Below are 23,604 nucleotides of genomic sequence, written 5' to 3' on the forward strand. Positions count from 1 at the left end.
ATACTGAATCAGAAAATTGTCTTGTACGCACTTAAGATATTCCTCTCCACCTAAACTTTTAACACTATGGCAGTCCCAGTCTATGTTTGGAAAGTTAAAATCCCCTACTATAACCACCCTATTATTTTTACAGATAGCTGAGATCTCCTTACAAATTTGTTTCTCAATTTCCCTCTGACTATTGGGGGGGGGGGTCTATAATACAATCCCAATAAGGTGATCATCACTTTTTTATTTCTCAGTTCCACCCAAATAACTTCCCTGGATGTATTTCCAGGAATATCCTCCCTCAGCACAGCTGTTTGAATAGATAGCTAGAATCTTGATTTAATGTCTCATTAGAACTGTGGTACTTCTGACAGTACAGTACTCCCTCAGTTCTCCATTGGCAGTTAAATCTTGATTGTGTGCACGAATTCAACACTAAGACTTGAAAGTGAAAGACTTGGACATGGGACTGCTCCTAATTGAGCTATGGCTACCATACCATTGGAAAGCGTATAGTGGTGCAACTCTCAATGAATTATTAAGTAAAAGGATTAGAATTGTATTATTAAGAAAAGCCAAGTGAACAAGTATGAAGAAGTGTTCAACTTTGTTTTATTTTTCAGTTTGCTGATTCAAAATAACTTCCAGGAATAACTCCAGATTAACACCACAAGCAAGTCAACCTTGATGATATTGAAAATTTAGTAAGGTTTTCAAAGTTTTAATTATATTGAATAAAATACAACAACTATAAAAAATCAAGGTGGCACCCATGTACATTTATTTTTCAGTTGATGAAATTATGGTTTCTGTAACATGGCGTCAGTCAGTTATTGAAGTCTGCAATAACAAAAACTGTGGCCAATTTTGTCATTATAATTTTTGGTTGTGGCTCGGTTTATGGTGCTACCACCTTGGAGTTAGAATGTTGTGGGTTCAGGTCCAAGTCTTGACCAAATAAATCTATGCGTTTCCGAGGGAGTGCTGCACTGTCAGAAATGTTTTGGGTGAGGGTTAAGTCAAAGCTTTGTCACCTTGTCAGGAAGATGTAAAAGATCCCAAGCCTCTACTTGAAGAATAAGAATCCTAAGCAATATTTATCTCTCAATCAACTTTGCAAAATATCAATGTATCTGACTGATGTGATTCCTTTACTCTAACAGCCACAATGCACTTAATTGGTTGTAAAGTGCTTTGGAGTCCTTTGTTTTTGTGAATGTAAATACAACTCATTCTTTTCTTGTTGGGCAGCATGTAATCCGGAGGTGGGGGGGGAGAACACTTGGGTAAGGATGAAACATAGCCATTCAAAAATAAATAAGAGAGAAGTTGCATAATTGGGAGCAGGTATAGCAGGAGAAAGTGAGGACTGCAGATGCTGGAGATCAGAGCTGAAAAATGAAGGGCTTATGCCTGAAACTTCGATTCTCCTGCTACTTGGATGCTGCCTGACCTGCTGCGCTTTTCCAGCAACACATTTTTCAGCAGGTAGAGCATGCAGAATATCATCTTGGATATTTCTCAATTCGCCAGCTATTTTATAAACTGAATTAATTATGTTATCTGGTGCTATGATGCCTTTATTGGCTACTACAGAGATTTTTAAACTGATTCTAAGCATAACAGCGAAATGGTCAGTTGTAGAGTGAAGATGCAAATTCCTGGCAGAAACTGATAATGGTAGAGTTTCACAACTTTGCTTTTTTTAAAACATCATAAACTAATCCAAGGTTTCCATTTGAACAATATCATTTCTCAGATACAAGCGTGTTCTATATGTGGATAATTATCTGGGACACTGAGCATGGCTGAAGTTGGACCACTTAAAGTCATAGAGTCATCCAACACCGAAACAACCCTTCAGTCCAACTAGACCATGCCGATCAAACTAGTCCCACTTGCCTGCGTTTAGCCAATATCCCTCCAAACCTTTTGTATTCATGTATTTATCCAAATGTCTTTTAAGTGTTGTATTTAGACTTGCATCCACCACCTCCTCTTGAAGCCCATTCCACACACGAACCACTCTCTGTATAAAAATGTTTGCCCCTCGTCATTTTAATATCTTTCTCCTCTCACTTTAAAAATATGCCCCTTAGTCTTGAACTTCTCCACTCAAGGGACAAGACCCTTGCTATTCACCTTATCTATGCCTCTCACAACCACACAATAAATTACCTGCTACACTGGGTCCTAAGCAGACCCTCTGCAAAAATACACTAATCTGCAACCTATCTGCTTCACAGGGTCCTAGAAAGGATCACTTCACTGGAAGCAGTCACAATCCACTCCACCAGACCACCATTCCACTCAAATGTAAGAAACCTGCGAGGAAGCGGGGTAAGCGTGCCAGCCTGCTAATAAGACTGAGACTTTGCGGTTTCAAGACCCCCTTCCTAGCTTACTTCTTGCAAAAATACAATCTCTGGAGAACAAGATGGACAAACCCATCACAGCTCAGTTTCCAGCGTGAACTGCAGGACTGCTGTGCAATCTGCTTCACAGAAACCTGGCTCAACCCATCCATTCCCGACTGTGCACTTAAGGCTGATGGTTTTTCTATCCATCATATGACCATCCAGCGTCCTTGGGTAAGACAAAGGGGGAAGGGTTTGCCATTTAATTAACAACTTGAGGTACATAGACATTGCAACCCTGAGCAGCCATTGCTCCCCAAACCTTGAATTCCTCATCATCAAATGCTGCCCCTTCTATCTACCACAGGAATTTACCACTGCTATACTAACTGCTGTGTACGTACTGTCACAAACAAAGGTTGAGGAAGCTCTGGATGTACTGTACTCCACCTCTTAACACCCTGGAGATGGAATACCCCAAGGCCCTGTTTATTGTAACTGGCGACTTCAATCAAGTCAACCTAAGGAAGGTGTTACCCAAATACCACCAGAATATTACCTGCCCTACCAGGGGCCCAAACATTTTAGACCACTGTCACACCACTGTGAAAGATGCCTACCACTCCATCCCCCTCCCTCATTTCGGCAACTCCGACTATAATGCCGTGTTTCTTCTCCCGGCCTACAGACAAAAGCTCAAGCAGGAGACCCCCTCACGGATACAGGTTCAGTGCTGGTCGGAGGAGGCAGTGGATGAAATCCAGTGCTGTCTAGAATTGGCTGTTTGGGCCATGTTCAAACAGTCTGCAGGTACCTTGGATGAATACGCCACCACCATCACAGACTTTATCAGCAAGTGTGTGGAGGACTGCATACCGAGGATGTCAATCCGGGTGTTCCCCAACAGGAAACCATGGATGAATCAGGACATACAAAACCTGCTAAAAACCAGGTGTGAGGCCTACAGCTCAGGAGACCCACTCAAATATAAGGAATCCAAGTAAGACTTTTGCAGAGCCAAGGACCAATACTGATCCAAACTAAAGACTCAGATAGACACCCAATGACTATGGCAAGGACTGAATGACATCACAGGTTCTAAAAAGAGACAGTGCAAGATAGCAGACAATGACACATCCTTCCCAGGTCATCTCAACGCCTTCTGTGCTCGCTTTGAACAGAATTTTGGCGGAGAGGTAACACCTATTCTGACAAGTCCTGACAAACCTATCCCAACAGTCACTGCATCAGAGATCAGAGTTTTCCTACGTGAATCCAAGGAAAGTGATGGGGTCAGATGGAGTACCAGGCCGTGCACTCAGAGCATGCGCAGATCAACTGGTGGAGATTTTCTCGGACATCTTCAACCTTCCCCTGCAGCAGACCACTATCTCTGCCTGTTTCAAGAGGGCCAACATCATCCCTGTGTCTAAGAAGGCTCATGCAGCATGTGTCAATGACTACCGCTCAGTGGCCCTGACTTCAGTGGTCATGAAGTGCTTTGAAAGGCTGATCATGGCATTAGTCAGCTCCAGCCTCCCCACCACTCTTGACTCACTCCAATTTGCCTATTGGACCAACAGATCCACGTTAGATGCCATATCACTTGCCCTTCACTCCTACCTAGAACATCTTGACATCAAGAATAGCTCACCAAGAATCCTACTCATTGACTACAGTTCAACCTTCAACACTATTATCCCCTTGAGACTGATTATTAAACTTGGTGATCTTGGACTAAGCACCACTCTCTGCAACTGGTTCCTCAGTTTCCTGACCCACAGACCACAATCAGTGAAGACTGGGGACAATATTTCATCCTGACTAACACTCAACACTGGAGCCCCCCAGGAGTGCATACTCAGCCCCCTACTGTACCCATATGTGCGTCGCCAAATACCAGACTAATGTCATTTACAAGTTTGCTGATGACACCACCATAGTCGGTCAAATCTCAGATGGCGACAAAACAGACTACAGACATGAAGTGGAAGACCTGGAAAAATGGTGCACTGAGAACAACATAGCTCTCAATGCCAGCAAAACCAAGGAACTCATTATTGAGTGGTCATCCACAATAAGCTTCACAACAAGCATTTTCATGTGGATGCATTGGTTACAAAGGCACAACAATGTCACTTCCTCAGACAGCTGAGGAAATTTGGCATGACAGTGAATATCCTTGCCAACTATTACAGGTGCACCATTGAGAGCATTCTGTCTGAATGTATCACTACCTGGTATGTCAACTGTACCATTCAAGAGACAGTTACAAAGAGTGGTGAACTCGGCCCGGACAATCACAAAGGCCAACCCATTATCTATGGAATCCATCTAGCAGGCCCGCTGTCAAGGAAAGGCCACCAGTATTCTCAAAGATCCATCCCACTCTGACAATGTTTTTCTACAACCTCTACCATCAGGGAGAAGGTACAGAAGCCTGAATACACGCACCAGCCGGTTTTGAAACAGACTCTATCCTACAATTGTTAGAATACTAAATGGACTCTCAAACTCTTCGCGTGTTTTTGTTTTTGCCACTGTTTACCTATTATTTACTTATCTATGCTACTTAACTATGTGATCTGCCTGTGTTGCTCGCAAGACAAAGCTTTTCGCTGTGCCTCGGGTACACATGACAATAAATTAAATTAATTCAATTCAGTTCATGGTTTTGTAAACCTGTATAAGGTCACCTTCAACCTCCTAAGCTGTAGTGAAAAAAAGTCCCAGCCCATTTTTATAACTCAAACTCTCTCTTTCTGAACCCTCTCCAATTTATAACTATCCTTACTATAGGAGGGGCAACCAGAATTGGGCGCAATACTCCGGAAGAAGCCTCACCAGTGTTCTATACAATGTCAACATGACATCCCAACTCCTATGCTTAAAGGCAATGAAGGCCTTCTTAACCATCCTGTCTATCTGTGACACAAACCTCAATGAATTATGTACCTCAGCCCCTAAATCTCTCTGTCTACACTACCCAGGGCCCGACCATTAATTGTATAAGTCCTGTTCTTGTTTGTTTTACTAAAATGCAATATCTTGCATTTATCCAAACTAAATTCCATCTGCCAGTCCTGGGTATATTTATGCAGATTTGTCTATGGAATGGTTGGCCAGCACTTTCCATTTCAAGAGGAGAAATTTGAAAAGTATAGAACCTGACAGAAGTCTTACTACAATTAAAATGAAGTTTGACTTATTTCCAAACCATTTGCTCCCAATCGCAAAATTCAATGTCCTGATTTTGGAAGTCTGTGCTAAATACGCATTAGCTAATGAGTGTGTTTTGTTCTTTCAGATTTCTTTTGTACGTAGATTGTGACTAATAACGAAGAGGAAAATGAATCGATTTATGATGGAACTGCCACTAATTGGGATTCTTTCACTCAGTGGACATCATATGGTGAAGATTATTATTTTAAATTGACATTACTTTTCTAATAGTATGTATGCTAGCATTGAATCACTGAATGTACAGTGCAGGTACCCCATATTTAACATCGTGGTCTGGTTCCTGAGAATTGGTAATGTAAGTAAAGCACCTTTAAATTGATCACAAGTTCTGCTAAAAATTTTGTTGAACCTCAGACTTTTGTTGCTGAATGAAACAAACGCCAACATTGAATTCACTATCATTCCTTCTAGAAGATAATAGGGTTGCTATATAAATTCACTCTTATTTGAACATTTTATCCATGGATTGAGGACAGAGAGCAGTACTCAATTTGTTATCAAGGAAGTATATGTTATTCGGACATTCACCAATATAAATTACATCAAGGTTTGTGTATGTTTATTTCCATTATTATATGTATGACATTCCATGGTTGTTCTCCTTTGTCCTAGAAACACTTGTTTAATTGATATCTTACTAAAAATAGATGTTGAGTGTGTCCCATGAAGTTGGTGGGATATTTTTTTGGACTCTTCTGCATGATGCCTGGGCCATTTTAACCCCTGGACCTTAATTGAAACTTTTTGTACTGCTTCCTGACTTAAACTAACAGGGATGACAAAAAGCCAGAAATCTCGCCATGCCTTTTGACGCACCTGACTCTGGTCAATGGCTTTCTCATACTTTCTCCTGAGTAGGAAATGTTCAGGGGTTGCTGATCAGATGACTTTGACATGGTGACATACATGATGTATAATTAGAAATACCAATGTAATTTGAAGAAACAGATTTAAAAATTATTCAAGTTGCTGTAGCTTTGCAACACTTCAACAAGAGTTATGTGCCAATTCAATTTTTTAAAATTTAATTTGCATTTCCTTTCAGGTTGAAATATTCTGCCAATATCTTGATAATAATAGCCATAATTTAGTTGGAAATAGTCCAGTACAAAGCAACCTTTCAAACATCAGCTTTGGAATGTTAAAACAAGCCCTGATAGCAATTCACATTTTATAAATAGGTTTAGTTGGGGAAATTAGTTATTTTAAAACAATGATCCTCTAACTTGCATTGAGCTAACTGATTGTTTTGTACTTTCAGTGTCTTCTGCGCTGCTGGTTCAGGGTTGCTTATGCCAGCAGAAGAAATGTAAGAATTGGTTTTGTAAGGAGGTACAGCTGTCTTCCAGGTAAGTTACTACACAGAGCAAAAGAGAATGGCACAGATGTGGTTTGGTCACAAGATAGTTTGGAAATACAAAGCCCTTTGCTTATTTTATCTTATTTTCCCAAACCAGCAATTATACTTCATTCTAGCATAGCACTCAGCTGCTTATTGGATTAGTTCTTGGCCTCAACCAGCATAGTTGGCAACCAGTTTCAGTGGTGGGCATCCTTTAAATAAAGCACAGGTTGTGATTATGACAAAAATAGGATTTTTACCTACTTATAAGTATATTACATGTTTAATTGGTAAGATACTGAGAAATGCAGAGAAAAAGAAGGACCTTGGTCTCAGGTCACAATAGGTCATAGTTGAAGTACTTTGAAGAGTTCTGATCACCAAATTGAAGTAATAATTGTATTGAAGAGGGTAGAGAGGAGATTTGAGGATGTTTTCAAAAAAGATGGTTAGCACTTCTGCCTCTCAGTGCCAGAGTTTGATAGCAGCCTTGGGTGACTGTCTGTGAAGTTTGCATATTTTCCTCATGTCTGCATGGATTTCCACCAGGTGCTCCGGTTTCTTCCCACTGTTCAAACATGTTAAATGGATTGCCCATGCTAAATTGACTGTAGTATCTATGGATGTGCAGGTTGGACTAGCCCTGATAAACGTGGGGTTATGGGGATAGTATGAATGGCTATTTGAAGGGTTGGTGCTGACCCAGTGGGCCAAATGGGCTCTTTCTACAATTGGAGGGATTCTATGAATAGAGAAGTTTAGCCATGAGAAAAAAAAATGGATAGGCCGGGGTTGTTTCCTTTTGAAATAGAAGAGGCTGAGATGACCCTTTAATTGAAACATATAAAATTTTGAAGGGGTGTGATTGGATAAGAAGGACATTTTTTCCCTTAGTTGAAAGATGAATAGCAAGGAGGCATTAATTCAAAGCAATTAGTCAAATGCTTAGAAAGATGTTGAGAATTCTTTCCCCAGAGGGTGGTTGAAGTTGCAATCTCACCACTTGAGTGTGAGAGGCAGAAAACAACCTCACTGCATTTTAAAAAAGTAATTGTGTATGGAATTGAAGTGTTTTAGCCTACAGAACAACTGATGAGAAATGGAATTAGTTTGGATAGCTCTTTTATGACCAGTACAACCAGAATGGGCTGAATGCTTCATTCTATCCTTTCAATTTTCCCATCTTTCTTTTATAGGAGAGTTTTACAGCACAGAGGGCTGGTGTAACTGTTTGAAAATTTATTTCTGTAAATTTTGTTACTTTGTATTATCAATTTGAGGTGCATAATTTTATCAGCAAGTTCCACCAGTTAGGGCATGATCTATGTACTCCCTGAAAGTGGCAATGATAATGACAGGAAGGAAAGATAATTGAGTGGGTTGATATGGATAGATACTTGCCCCCTTCTGTCACCTCCTGCCCAAGATGACCACCACCAAACCACAACATCTAAGTCCTGTGCAAGAAACTCCATGGACAGCTTTCTTTACCTACCTCCAATGAAGCCCCCTAAATGGTAAATTAAGTGACTCTTCAGGTTCTCAATGTGCCATCAATTTGATTACCTTCCTTCCTGACAGACAAGTAACTTAGGAACTTGTGGGCGGCACGGTGGCACAGTGGTTAGCACTGCTGCCTCACAGTGCCTGAGACCCGGGTTCAATTCCCGCCTCAGGCGACTGACTGTGTGGAGTTTGCACGTTCTCCCCGTGTCTGCGTGGGTTTCCTCCGGGTGCTCCGGTTTCCTCCCACAGTCCAAAAGATGTGCAGGGTCAGGTGAATTGGCCATGCTAAATTGCCCGTAGTGTTAGGTAAGGGGTAAATGTAGGAGTATGGGTGGGTTTCGCTTCGGCGGGTCGGTGTGGACTTGTTGGGCCGAAGGGCCTGTTTCCACACTGTAATGTAATGTAAAAAAAAAAAAATGTAAAGTAATTGCTTTCCCAGTAAGAAATCCAAGGCGATCTGGTTTGGAGCAAGTGGTGAATCTCCATCTGCCCCAGTCTTAAGTAAATTGGGGGCATGGATGAGAATGCAGTGGAGTGGCTGCAGGAAACAACAACCCCCCCCCGCCTTGCAAATTGTTAATAATCCACTTTTCCGAATAGGGTGAGTGGTGAAGCTGCCAAAGATACTCAAAATTTTATACTTAAGATCTCAAGTTGACCAGGGTTAATGAAAACATATGAATTCTGATTTCCATTGCATTACAGGTGATATTAAGTCATTGCGCACCATTATCAATCCGGATATCTCAAAGTAAGTCACTCAATTAGCAGTCGATATGTTATGATACAAAGTTAATATAATGGCAAACTGCTGCAGATGCTAGAAATCTGAAGCAAGCAATGAGAGAGTTGAGAAACTGAGCTGATCTGGCGGCACCTGAGGAAAGGGAAATAGAATTTAGAATTCAGATACATTTTTAATCTCTTTACTTCAAGAACGTAGTATTGCCAGAAAAAGAGTGCAACAAGGTTCACCAGACTTATTCATGGGATAGCAGAGGAGTCTTATGAAGAGAACTCTGGCAGCTGGGTTTCTATTTTCTATAAAAGGTTTGAAGAACAAGAGGTGATCTCTTTGAAACCTACAAAATATTTAAAAGGATAGACAGGATAGATGCAGGTAAGATTATTCATCTGGTTGGGCAGTTCAGAACCAAGGGGCTCTCTTTAAAAATAAAGGGGGACTTGTTTTAGGTGATGAATCTTTGGATTCATGTACCTCACAGGGCTGTAGAAGCTCAGTCTTTGAGCACTTTTAAAGTAGAGGTTGCTGCACCCTTAATTATCAACGGCACAAAGGTTTAATGGATAGTGTAGGTAAAAGGCATTAGAGTGTTCCATTGGCTAAGGTTGTATTAAATAGTGGAACAGGATCAATGAGCTGAATGGCCTATTCCTAAGTTTCTATTACAGTACTTCATATAATTGTCTGTATAATTAACAGTAATAGTCTGTTTACTAATAGGGAGCCAAGCTTCCTTTTGTAAATTAAAATTTTCAGCTGTTTGCTTGTGACTGCTATTATCCTTTGCACAACATTGTGGAATATATACCTCTTTCTGTCAATGCTAATTGTTACCATGTTTGGATTCTCACTGGTCCTGATAAGAATTGTTTAAGTTTCTGAAGGCAAAGTGTTTTGAGGCTCCGTGTAGTTACTCCTAATATGTGCTTAAGTTCCAGATTTATTTGCAACTTGTTCATATTCTGTCATTAAAATCTCCAGAAGAAAATAGTATTGTCATTAATTGATTGAGCATAATAAAGGCAATTTCAATCTGTACCATTTGTCACCCAGAATTTTTAAAGTCAAAATGAACAAAACAGTGTAGTTTATCTGTTATTCAGAAAGTCAATCTGTATTGGCAGAATACGGAACATTGGGATAATGGCTCATATCGATGCAGGAAAAACCACAACCACAGAGAGAATGCTTTATTATGCGGGATACATCAGGGCACTTGGAGGTAAGGATACAATTGCTCACCTGATCAAGTCTCTTCTCATTACAGTACAATCTAATGCATTCTTTGAAAAATTAAATGAAGATAAGCAATATGAATCTTTGTCAAGAAAGTATACATCTGCAGATTCTGCAATATCTACGGAATATTCTGTTGTAGTTGTGGTCCATTGACATGCAAAGTAATTGAAGAGACTCATTCTCCATTAACATCTGTCCACAGATTCTCTCCTCCAGAGTGGTCTGGTTAAGCTCAGAAGATCAGTGGAATTGGAATATGGGCAAAACATCATGATCTGCCAAAAAGGGCATTGTGTGCTATAATTGTAGGATGTTTAAATAAACACTTTGTGAAATCTTATTCATAATTCCATATTACATACGTTGGACTGTTTCTCGTATGAGGGGAGATTGGATTGACTGTGCTTGTATTCACTTAAGTTTAGTTGAAATGAGAGAGAATCTCATTGAAACATATAAAATTCCAGCAGACACATGCAGGAATGGTGTTTTCCTGGCTTGGCTGTGGTTCCAGAACAACAGGTCACAGTCTCAGGAAATGTAACAAGCCATTTGAACTGGGATGATGAGAAACGTTTTCACTCAGTGGGTTATGAATCTGGGGAACTCTGCTTCACAGAAGACTTTGGATTCACTGAATGTGAATAGCCCTCGACTCTAAACATGTCACAGGACATGAGAGAATACAGGAAGTGGATGATCAGTCATGATCATGTTGAATGGCAGAGTAGCCTTGATAGGCTGTATGGCCTACTCCTATTTTCCGTATTACACAGTAACTGTGATTTGGGCTCCAATCATGTAACTCTAAAAGCACAGGATCTTCTATTTCTTTGTTAGATGTTGATGATGGAGACACAGTGACTGATTTCATGGCACAAGAACGTGAGCGTGGAATTACCATCCAATCAGCTGCTGTTACTTTTGACTGGAAATCCCATCGGGTAAATTTAATAGATACACCAGGTAGGCAATCACAAGATCACTAAACTACATGTGACTGAATCACTGGTTTCAAAAGAAAAATTTAGTTCTTTTAGAGTAATGGTCAGTTTTTCAAAATATTTATAGTTGCCATTAAGATTATTTTAAATAGTTGCAAGTACTGCACCTTGTTTGCATTTGGAATACACATTTGAGGCACAATTCTCATTTGAGTAGTCAATTCTATCTGTAACTGAAGTTGAAAGTAATTTTGTGCTGAGTCATGCTTGCATCAAAAGCCAGTTTCAACTATAACATCTTTACCTTGATTTTGAGGCCAAATTAAACTTGAAGATTTTTGCATCAAATAAATTTTTTATTATTTTCTATTCTGTTTAAACAACGTTAAATGCACCTTGGAAAATATTTACAAATAGCCATTTTTAATAGAAGCTATTCAAAATCTTAATCCAAATTAGGTAAGATAATTGTGGGTCACATTTCCTGAGGGGAATCCCTTATCCTCACATGTCCCCTGTGCAGATGATTAGAAGTGGTCTTCATCCTTATGCTCTGCAACTTCATTGAATTTCCACTGAAGCACTATTAGGGGGAGTGAAAGCAGTAGTTTAGAAATTACTGGCAGATGAGTTTTTCAAAATTCATCACCGTGAAAGCTACATTTTGTTGTTTTTCAGAACCTTTAATTCAGACATTTTTTCCACATTTTAATTTCTTCATTGTAAAGTAAATAGCTTTGAAAGTTTCTACTTTTTTGAGATAATGTACAGTAATATTGTTAAATCTGAAGCAAACGGAAGAAAATACATGGTTCAACTGTAGGTATTTATAAATGTTTGAACTGAAACTGAATGAAATGTACTTTTCCAATATTTTAAAAGAAAGGGAATGATTCATTTTGGATGGAAATGACTCTGCTCAATCTACCTCACTTAGACATTTAAACAAGATATCCATTATTTGTCCATCAATCGCAGAAGGAAACTATAATCACAATAGTGTTGCTAAAGACTAGACAGGAAACAAGTCAAGCATATTCTGAATAGCAATTAAGTTAATTTGGAGTGCAAGAAGTGGAGATTGCAATGTTAAGTCACATTTAAAGATGTGTACCTTTTATGAATGGAGTAGTCAGCTTGAAGAGCGTGGATAAAGAAATACATGAGGTGAAAGTGGGTTTATTGGGTTCAGCTGATCGGACTTTAAACGAGAGTGGTTGGAAAAGCTTTGGAGAGGAGACAGTGAGGACTGCAGATGCTGGAAAGTCAGTCGATAAGGTGTGCAGCTGGAAAAAGCATAGCAAGTCAAGCAGCATCAGAGGAGCAGGGGAGTTGATGTTTCAAGTCAGAACCTTTCATCGGGACTGCTGAAAGGTTCTGATCTGAAATGTCAACTCCCCTGCTTCTCTGATGCTGCTTGACTTGCTGTGCTTTTTTCAGCTCCACGCTTTATCGTCTAAAGCTTTGGAGAGGGGAAATGTAGACTTATAAAGCAAAGGGATGCAGCATTACTGGAGAGCTATTTGGATTATGATACGCGGTGTGGTACAGAGTACACAACACAGGATCAAAAGGGAGAAAAAATGGTAGAAAGGCAAAATTAATGAGTTTCTAACACGAATGCATATAATCTTTGGATAAAAATAAATGAATTCATGGCACAAATATGGGTTAATGTATATGATCTTATAGCCAAATATTCAGGGCGTTGTGACTTTTTGAAAGGTCAGGCAAGAAGGAAGGGCCATGCGGGGTAGTATTGTTAGTACAGGGTGGAATGCATAGAATAGCAAGAAATGATCTAGGATTGGAAACTATATGGGTTGAGTTAAGAAATAAAAAGGCAAAGAAGTCATTGATAAGAATAGTCTGTAGGCCCCCAACAATAGTTATATGGTGGTATAGAAAATAAATCTGGGGTAATGAGTGCATTAAAAAGACAGTACCTTAATCATGGGTGACTTTAATCTTCTTGTAGATTGGGATAGTCAGATTCGCCATGGTAATTCTGAGAAATAATTCATAGACTATATTCAGGGTAGTTTCCAAGGACAATATGTTGTGGATTCATCTGGAATCAGGCTATTTTGGATCTGATAATCTGTAATGAGGCAAATTTAATAAATGATGTTAGATTAAAGCATCTGCTAGAAAACAATGACCATAACACTATACAGCATATTTGGATTTTCAGAAAGTGTTTTATAAGGTACCACACATTAGACCTCTTGATAAGAGTCATGGTTTTGGAGATAGTATACTAGCGTGGATAGAGGATTGACTAACAGAAAACAGAGTTGGGTTCAGGGAGACATTTTCAGAATGGCAACCTGTAACTGGTAGTGTATCATGGGGATCAGTACTGAAGCCACAATTATTTACTTATATATATTAATGACTTAGATGTGAATGTCTTATAACCAAGTTTGTGGGTGGCACAAAAATAGGAGGGAAGGCAAGTGGTACAAATGGCACGAAGAGTCTGCAGCAGGAAAAAGACAGGTTAAGCGAGTGGGTAAAAACCTGGCAGACAGTATATGATGTGGGCAAATGTATTTTGGCAGGAAGAATAGAGGAGCTAAATATTATTTAAATGGAGAAAGACTACAGAAATCTACAACATAGGAATTTAGAAGTCCTTGTCCATGAGTCAATAAATCATACAAGTTCAGTGGATAATAAGGAAGGCAAATAGACCTGATGACCATTATTTCAAAGGGAATGAAATCTAAAAGTAGGAAGGTTTTGCTAAAAATATACAAGACACTAGTTAGACCACAGCTGGAATACCATAATCAGTTCTGGACCCCTTATCTAGGGAATGATATACATTGGAGGCAGTCCTGCAAATGTTCATGAGGCTGACATTTGGTATGGAGGGACCATCTTGTGATGATTGAATAGATTGGGCCAGTTCTTATTAGAATTTAGAAGAATGAGAGCAGAGCTTGTTGAAACAAACAAGTATCTTAGGGAACTTGAAAGGGTAGATGCAGAGAAGTTTGGAAAAGTTTAGAACTAGAGGGCATGGTCTGATAAAAAGGTGTTGCATTTTAAAACAGAGATAAGGAGGAATTTCTTCTCTGAGGGTACTGACTCTGTGGAATTCTTTACCAAAGAGGCTGTCAGAATCATTAAATTTGGTTCATGGTCAGGTTTTTAATCATAAGGGAATCTAGGGTTATGGGGAACAGGCAGGGGAAAATAGAGTTGTGGACTATTGGATCAGCCTTGATCACATTGAATTGCAGAGGAAACCTGATGGGCTGAATGATCTACATCTACTCCTCTAATGGTTTGTGTACAATTATATGGCATTTCACTTGTCGTCCTCACACCTCATGTCAGGTAGCTGCTTTATGCTCAGTGAATTATGCCCTATACACATTAATTAAACACCACTTTAATAAATTTTGCACTTTGTTAGGTCACGTGGATTTCACAGTTGAAGTAGAACGCTCTTTACGCGTACTTGATGGAGCAGTGGCAGTATTTGATGCTTCAGCTGGTGTAGAGGTGAGCAGGAATTTCTTAATGCAAGTGCCATCAAAAGCATGTTATTCTTTTCAGTAGCTTACTCTTTGTTTCTTCGTCTTCGTTTTCAGTCTTCCATTTTTATCTCAAAAGCAAATGTTACTTATCCTTCCATGGAGATGGCAAGCTTGCCAATATGATAAGGCGTAAAGCTGACTAGTGAAGTCAGCTGGTATTTCACTGTAAACAAATTCAACTCTGCTCAACAGTCAGGCAATTGCATATACTTACCAGCAGGGGTCAACAGTTAACATTCAGGTTATCCCAGTGCATTAGAGATACTGTAATTATAAAAGCCTACCATGATTAAGACTCACTAACTGAGCATGGTGCAGCTATCAAACTTGATTTACTTATTTGTTAGTATAGTTTCATCTCTGGAATGAGCTTGGGTTTTTGGCTGGAGTCACTGTGGCTTGCATGTGAAGGTAGGGAACTTTTCGGTAGCTTATTCAGAGAGGTAGTCACACCGCAACTTAAAGACCTGGAAGTAGAAAGAGAATGGGCGAATAACATGCAGGTGGTGCATTAGTCCCCTGGGTTCCCACTTTCAAGTCAGTTTACTGTTTTGGAAGCTGATTGAAGGCATGCTCATTCCTGAACAGAGTGCCGTCAGAGCCATGTTTATGGTACCATTAGCAACTTGGCTATACAGGAGGGGAGGAAAAAGAAAGGGAGAGCAATAGTTATAGGAATTATTTGTTAGGCAAACAGATGGGCATTTCTGTGACCATAGGCATGACTCCAGTATAGTATGTTGCTTCCTTGTGACAGGATCACTGAGTAACTGTAAGATATTCTTCGGAGGGAGCCAGATGTCTTGGTCCATGTTAGTATCAAGAATTAGGCAGGAATGGGGATATGCTTCTGCAACATCATTTTGGGAGTTAAGTAGGAAATTAGCAAGCAGGTGTCATGTGGAAGGGAGTACAGAAATAGGAGGCTAAGACAGATGGAAGTATGGTTGGAAAAATGACTAGATTCCTGGGACACTGAGACTGTCTCTGGGAGATGGTGCCTGTACAAACTGGATGAGTTGTACTTGAATAGATTTGGGGCTGCGATCCTTGCAGGGTATTTTGCTAGTACTGTTGGCAGGGCTTTATATGAACTTGACAGGGGTATGGAACCAAGCGTGATTATCAGGATTCCCTGGAGAGAACCATTGAGAATAGTAAGTTTAACAATTAAAGTTGGAATAAGGGGGAAAGGAATGAAGTCTGAATCAAGGTTACAAGGTGTTTGAATGCATTACAAACGCCGTGATTGTATTCAATAGCAGAGCTATTGAAGAATTGTCTTGTCTATATCTGCTCCTATTTCTTTTGTTGTTAACCACCAGCCATTGCAAACAGCAAAATTTGGGATGTTAGTAATTGTAACACCATTCCAAAAGAGCTAAATATTTCTATAGAGTTGGTTGCAGTTAATTGCTTCAGACATCATGGTGATTTTATTTTCACAGTCTTAATAGATAAGTTCCCATGTTCCCGCTGGCATTCTGTTGAGTAACTGCCTGATTTTTAAGATTGCTGAAGAAAATACATTTTTGTAATGTTGATATTAAGCAGGCCCTTTAACAGATAAAGCTCTTTAATCTTGGCTATTAATTAAAGTAGGTAGTGAATAAAATGTATTTATGCCATTGCAGTATTAAGTTTGTTTGTGTTTTTGAGTTATATAGGTTCCAAAACTGAAGAACATAAAATCAATAGGAGCGGGAGTCAGCCATTGAGGCAAATCACCATTCTATAAGATCATGACTGATTTGTAGCAGGCTTCAATTCAATTCCATGTCAGTTCCCCATAGCCCTCAACACCTCAATGTCATAAATTAGTAATCTAGCATCCAAAATTCTCTAGGGTAAAGAATTGCATAAATTCACTACCCTCTGAGAGAAGAAATTCTGTTACCCCTCAATTTTAAATGAGTGTCTATTTATTCTGGAAGTATTTCCTCTTTTGAGACTCACCAATACAGGATGCATCTTTTCAATACCTACCCTGTCAAACTTGAATGTCTCAATAAAATAACCCCTCATTCTTCTAATCTCGAAAAAAGACCTAAATCTTGATAAGTCAACCTATTCATCCGAAAGCATCAACCTAGTGAATCTGTTTTGAGCTGCTTCTAGTACCAATATATTCTTTATTTACTTTGGGGATCAAAACTGTATACAGTATAGATGGATTGGCCTCACTTATACACTCAAGATTAGAGTGGTGCTGGAAAAGCACAGCAGGTCAAGCAGCATCCGAGGAGCATGACCTGCTGTGCTTTTCCAACACACTCTAATCTTGACTCTGATCTCCAGCATCTGCAGTCCTCACTTTTGCCTCACTTTACATGCTATACAGTTGCAATATGTTTTTCCTATTTTTAATCTCCCAATTCCCTAACAATGAAGGCCGTTTGTATTTTAGGCACAAACCTTAACAGTGTGGCGTCAGGCAGACAAACATCATATTCCTCGTGTATGCTTCTTAAACAAGATGGATAAACCTAAAGCCAGGTAATAGATTCAACATTCAAAGTAAGAAAATGGTGCTTTTTCCTTTTGATATTTATTTTAGTAAAGGAGCAAAGGAGTGCATTCCTTCTTGGTATTTGTAACTGACTTAACTTGCCTGATAAATTTAGCATAAGCTACATATAAATCAAAATTAGAGTTGTAGTCATTGAGTCATACACCATGGAAACAGACCCTTCAGTCCAACTCGCCTGTGCCGATCAGACATCCTAATCAGGTCTAGTCCATTTGCCAGCACTTTATATTAGATCAGATTCTCTACAGAATGAAAACAGACTCTTCGGCCCAACAAGTCCACACCAACCCTCCAAAGAATAACCCGCCCAGACCCATTCCCCTACCCTATATTTACCTCCGACTAATACACCTAACATTTAGCATGGCTAATTTACCTGACCTGCACATCTTTTGGATCGTGGGAGGAAATTGGAGCACCCGGAGGAAACACATGCAGACACTGGGAAAATGTGCAAACTCCACACCGATAGAATCGAACCTAGGTTCCTATTGTGAGGCAGCAGTGCTAACCACTGAGCCATCATACTCCCCTAGCCCTCTGAACCTTTCAAATGTTGTTATTGTGCCCACTTTCTCTGTTCCATACCCGCACCACCCTCCAAACTAGTTGCAACAACATACCTCAGTGTCAACTTTAAAGTATGAAGTTATGAGTACATATTTAAAATCCTCAAAAGGTTGAGGGAAAACAAAGGATGTTTAGGTTACTTTTTAAAATATTGCCTATGTGTAGGGACTGGAGAATAAAATGAGATTGAGACGCAAATGAAGGTTAAATACTTAATCAGTTTAACATTAGTAATGGGAAAAATATGTAGGCATATTATTTTTGATGCAGTGAAAATTTACTGCAATATTGCCAAAGAAATAATCTTGATATGGAAGAAGATTCTCCCCAGATCAGGGTGGAAGAGTGGGTAATTCAGATTGTTGACTAAGACTTTGTATTTCTGCTCTCAAGGAGATCAGTGGACTGAAATACAGGGCAGCATTCCTCTTGCCTTCCCTGTGTTCTGCTGAAATTGTGTGTTAACTGTTTATGATCCTTGAATGAGAACACCTAAACTCTTCTGTGCTGCAGTGTTTCTCCATTTCAATAATATTCAGCTTCAGTCCTGCCAAATGCATAACTTCATATTTCTCCACAAAACATTCGTCTGCCAGGGTTTTACCTACTCACTTAACTTATCTGGATCTGTTTGCAGACTCTACTTCAATAAATTTAATCAAGTTCTTGAGATATGATTTCCCATGCATAAAGTAATGTTGACTATCTCTAATCAGTCCTTGCCTCTCCAAATGTATGTGAATCCTGTCCCTCAGGATTCCTTCCAAAAAAAAGCCCATCACTGATGTCAAGCTCACCAGTCCATAGTTCCCTGGCTTCTCCTTACCACCTTTTTGTTATTATACATTTCTACATGCTCTGCTATTGTTTCATTTATCATTGACTTTTAACACTTTCTCAATGGCAGATTTTAACTGACCTTTAATTGCCTGTTTATTGTCTCTTTCTCATTTTGAATAAGGGAATTCATTTAGTACTAATGAAAGGAACATTCTGGAAACATTAATTTGTCTGTTCTCTTATATTAGGATTCTGACTGAAGATTATTTCTGTATATTTGTTTTGATTTCATTTTCCAGTATATTTTACTTAGAATTCGTACAGTATGGGAACAGGCCATTTGGCCCATTGAATCCACATCGACCCACTGAAGAGTATCCCACCCATCCAACCCATTACCCTACTCCTGTAACCCTGGCTAACCCACGATTAATCCACCTAACGTGCATATCCCCAGATATGATGGGCAATTTAGCTTAGCCAATCCACCTAACCTACACATGTTTGGATTGTGGGAGGAAAGCCATGCAGACATGAGGAAAACGTGCAAACGTCTCACAGTCGCTTGAGGGTGGAATCAAACCTAGTTTCCTGGCGCTGTGAGGCAGCAATGCTAACCACTGTGCCACTGAACTGCCCCTGCTGAGACCTTTTGAAGAATGCCTTTGTTACAGATGAACATTATGTATTGGGCATTCTTAACTATGCACATTTTTGTTTGTGATTGCTTGGTTAGATTTGGAATTTTGTTAGTAAGGATAAATATTATTGATTTTTGATTTGCAGTTTTTCTTACTCCATTGAAAGCATCAAACAGAAACTAAAAGTGAAGCCACTTCTGCTGCAGGTATATTTTAACTTCAGCATGTAAAATAAAATGTACTTATTGAACATTTTTCATGTAAATGAAATCATATTTGTAAAGGTCTCATAGGTTCCAAGGTATACTTGTCATGATATTAAATCTGATCTATGGCTTTTAGAATATTTTTATTCTACTTTTTTTCCCACTTCCTTGTAAAATTGGGGCTTTCACTTCCACATGGCAATAAAAAAAGGTAATCCAAAGTGGAGGATTGAAAAAATTTGTGGCTGTAGGAGGAGCTCCTTTTGTTTTTTCAGGTATTTTCAGTGTTGGAGCTGATTTCCTTGAATTCTAGGAGCAGTAATTACGTTTTATAAGCTGTTCCATTGTTTTGGAACTTTGCAGAATACAAAACCAAAACAACAGTACTTTACAAAAAAAGGAGGAAGAGAAACAAAGCTAGTGACCACATGGAAAGTGAATCAAAAAAAGGAGCAGTAAAGCTGCAGGTCTGACCCAGCAGTAACCTGTACAGCTAACTGCCTCTTCTGTTTGGTTTCAAATATCTCTTGACATCAGAGTTGTCTAAGAAAATTTAACAAACAGAAATTCACAGCTGACCTTGGAGAAACCTGTGTGGGGAAGCTCTCAGCTGGGGAGCAGCTAAGTGGCTATTTTTAAGTGTAATCTTGCTGTTTTTTTGTAAATCTGTAATAGTGAGTAGAGTGGGTTCTTCTTTGATTCAGTGTTGTTATTGAGAGCTGTCTCTTGATTAAGCTATAAAAACACAGTTACTAAGTTAGCCTGGAGCAGTGCTTTTAGAGCAGTAAGACTGTGCTATTTTCTGGGTCTGTAGACATTAAGATGCAAAGATGTACTCTTCCTATTGGTTGTGGGAGATTAGGGAGAATTTCCACATTGCCTGCAAACATAATCATCAGTAATGTGTTTGGTTACACATCCTATTGATTGGCTGGAGCAGCAGTTAGAGGCAATGAGGAATTTACAGGAGCTGGGGGTGTGACAGATGGTACTTGCAAGAAGGAAGATAAACCAAAGATACAGTCAAGTACGTGGGTTACTTCCAGGAAAGGTAGGAGAGGGAGGCAGGTACCGAAAGAGCCTCCTGTTGCTATCCCCATTTCAAATAAGTATCGTGTTTTGGAAAATGTAGGGGGTGATGGACAGACATGGGCAATGTAGAACTGATAATGGGACCCAGGGAGACAGTGAGAATTGAGATCAGTCTGAGACTGGTACAGTTGGAAAAAGGGCAGGCAGCAACAAAGCAGAGAATGAGGTAGGACTGATAAATTAAACTGCATTAGTTTCAAGGCAAGAGATCGAATGGGTAAGGCAGATGAACTCAGCATGGTTGAGAAAATGGAACTAGGATACCATAGCAATTACAGAGATGTGCCTGAGGGATGGACAGGACCGGCAGCTTAATGTTCCAGAGTATTGATGCCTTAGATGGTTAGAAAGGAGGGCAAAAGAGAAGGGGTAGTGGCAGTTTTGATTAGGGATAACATTATGGCTGTACTTGGTGAGGATATTTCTGGGTATATGTCCAGGGAATTTATTTGGGTATAACTGAAAAATAAGAAAGGAATGACCACTTTATTGGGATTAGACCATGAGACCATATAACACAGAGGAGCAGAAATTAGGCTATTCAGCCCATCCAGATGCTTTTTAAATATTGCAACTGTACCAGCCTCCACCATTTCCTCTGGCAGCCCATTCCACACATGCACCAACCTCTGCATGAAAACTTTGTCCCTCAGGTCCCTTTTATATCTTTCCCCTCTCACCCTAAACCTATGCCCTCCAGTTCTGGATTCCCCCACCCCAGGGAAAAGACTTTTTCTGTTTATCCTATCCATGCTCCTCATGATTTATAAACCCCTAAAAGGTCACCTTTCAGCCTCCGATGCTCCAGCTTATTCAGCCTCTTCCTATAGCTCAAATCCCCCAACCTTGGCAACATCCTTGTAAATCTTTTCTGAACCCTTTCAAGTTTCACAACATCCTTCCGATAGGAAGGAGACCAGAATTGCACACAATATTCCAAAAGTGGCCTAACACAACATGACCTCCCAACTCCTATACTCAATGCTCTGACCAATACATAAGTCTGTGCCTCTGAATTACTAATGCAGTATCATTACCAGTACACTACTGTCTGCTGAGTTATGCTGTAAACCATTGATACTATTGCAGTTTGATCTATAACTACTGTAGGGCTCATTTGGGTAACTAGAATTTTCACTATCTTTTAAGCTTGCGCATCACTGAAATTAACAATGTTGTAAATATGGATACACAGTCGAAAAGTGTGGCTCTGGTAAAGCACAGTAGGTCAAGCAGCATCTCAGGAGCCGGCGAACTAATGTTTCGGGCATAGGCACTTTAGTTTGTCTAGAAAATGGACTGAAGGACAAGAATGGTGAAAACCCGTAGACATTGTGCTGTGTGGCTAACCACTTGTAGTTTTAGCTGTAAGTACTTGTGATTTTGCAGAAGTGTGTGGGAGGTAATAGCTGAGTTTGAACTGTCACTACCATTTTCCTTTTGAAACTGAACACAGCTTGAGGCTGTTAAGTTTGTGTAGATTGGCACGAAAATCCTGAAGATACGATCTATTACTCAGAATTCTGACACAGGCTATGCTATGGACTCACCCGAGCTGACAAACATTAAACTCTGTAGAACTTTTATCTTTTATTGTACCATATCCCTGTCATCCCTTAAATTGGAAAAACTCAGTAGAATGAGTTATAAACTATGAATTAAATAGTAACATTTGTTAAACATGTTAGCCCTTATAAGATTTTATATTCCGAGACACCTATTGAGTTATTAATTAAATAGACTTTTTAAATAAGTTTGTAAAGTAATCTTTAAAAGAACAGAGCTTTTTAATTTCTACCTTCACCCTATTGTTTTTTTTAACAATTGTAATTCATCAATTAGAGCCCTTTGGATCAGCAGGATCTCCCAGCTAATTTCTCTCAACAGCAACCAGAGGGTGCTAGACTCTGATATGTAATTTGAACAGACAATGTCCGACTATGCCTCTCCCAGTGAAGGGTGTTGTTTTCTTCCCAATAGTCTAAAGTATAATTGCTCTTTAGTTAGATTGTAATTTTCCTGGATATTGGAAGGATCTCAATGGAACTTTAGAAAATATTTCCCCGCCAGAGGGATAGGAGTTGTATTTACTGAACACTTTGATACATAAGATTAGATGAGACAATTAAAATTTAAAGTAAACTCATTAATTTAATATTATAAGAATGCGCATGCAAATTTTGTGGTTATACAAAAAATGTTTTAAAAATCCCCAAAAGACAATGACTTGTCCTTATTTCTATGAGTGAATCCAAACTTCACCCTCAATTTAAAAGAAAGCAAGGATATTCAATAAGCATTAAAGTAATTCTGGGAGTCGAGAGTTGTTAGTTTCGAAATGGGTCTGAAGTGAAAGTAACCAATACTAATTGGAGATATTGGCCAATGATATTGTTGACCAGATAATGTTCTGAGGACCCGGGTATGAATCCTATCACAGCAGCTGGTAGACCTTGACTGGAAAAAAATCTAGAATGAAATGTCTAATGATGTTATAAAACCTCATCTGGTTCACTAATGTCTTTTACTGGTCAAAATGTGACTCCATATCCAATTGACTCTTACCGGCTCTCTGAAATAGCTGAGTAAACCATTAAGTTCTATTGACCACTAGAAAGGAAAAAAGGAATGAAACGAGAAGAACCAACTGGATTCTACTCAGGCAGCAGAAGCGACAACCACAAACACAACCTTTTTGACCCTGCAATGTCCTCCTTACTAACATCTGGGGGTTAAAGCTAAAATTGGGAGAGCAGTCTCAAGCACCATGGGCGGCATGGTGGCACAGTGGTTAGCACTGCTGCCTCACAGCGCCTGAGACCCGGGTTCAATTCCCGACTCAAGCGACTGACTGTGTGGAGTTTGCACGT

At 39.5% G+C, this 23,604-nt stretch overlaps 1 protein-coding gene across 6 annotated transcripts in view; it reads left to right on the top strand.

Moving 5' to 3' along the window:
- The window catches only part of gfm2 (GTP dependent ribosome recycling factor mitochondrial 2), a 63,033-nt gene that overhangs the window by 3,741 nt on the left and 35,688 nt on the right, over positions 1-23,604 (top strand). For 4 of the 6 annotated variants that reach the window (XM_043707480.1, XM_043707471.1, XM_043707463.1 and 1 more), the window contains exons 2-10: positions 612-692; positions 5,653-5,757; positions 6,850-6,937; positions 9,142-9,187; positions 10,306-10,403; positions 11,261-11,386; positions 14,792-14,880; positions 17,323-17,411; positions 19,582-19,642. In XM_043707480.1, coding sequence (XP_043563415.1) covers positions 5,695-5,757; positions 6,850-6,937; positions 9,142-9,187; positions 10,306-10,403; positions 11,261-11,386; positions 14,792-14,880; positions 17,323-17,411; positions 19,582-19,642 — 660 coding nt within the window. In that variant the 5' untranslated portion in view covers positions 612-692; positions 5,653-5,694. Of the gene's footprint in view, positions 1-611; positions 693-2,234; positions 2,329-5,652; positions 5,758-6,849; positions 6,938-9,141; positions 9,188-10,305; positions 10,404-11,260; positions 11,387-14,791; positions 14,881-17,322; positions 17,412-19,581; positions 19,643-23,604 lie in introns of all 6 variants that reach the window. The other 2 variants (XM_043707466.1, XM_043707488.1) reach the window with 2 other exon arrangements.

The sequence above is a fragment of the Chiloscyllium plagiosum genome, chromosome 2 (genome assembly GCF_004010195.1).
Source record: "Chiloscyllium plagiosum isolate BGI_BamShark_2017 chromosome 2, ASM401019v2, whole genome shotgun sequence".
NCBI lineage: Eukaryota > Metazoa > Chordata > Chondrichthyes > Orectolobiformes > Hemiscylliidae > Chiloscyllium > Chiloscyllium plagiosum.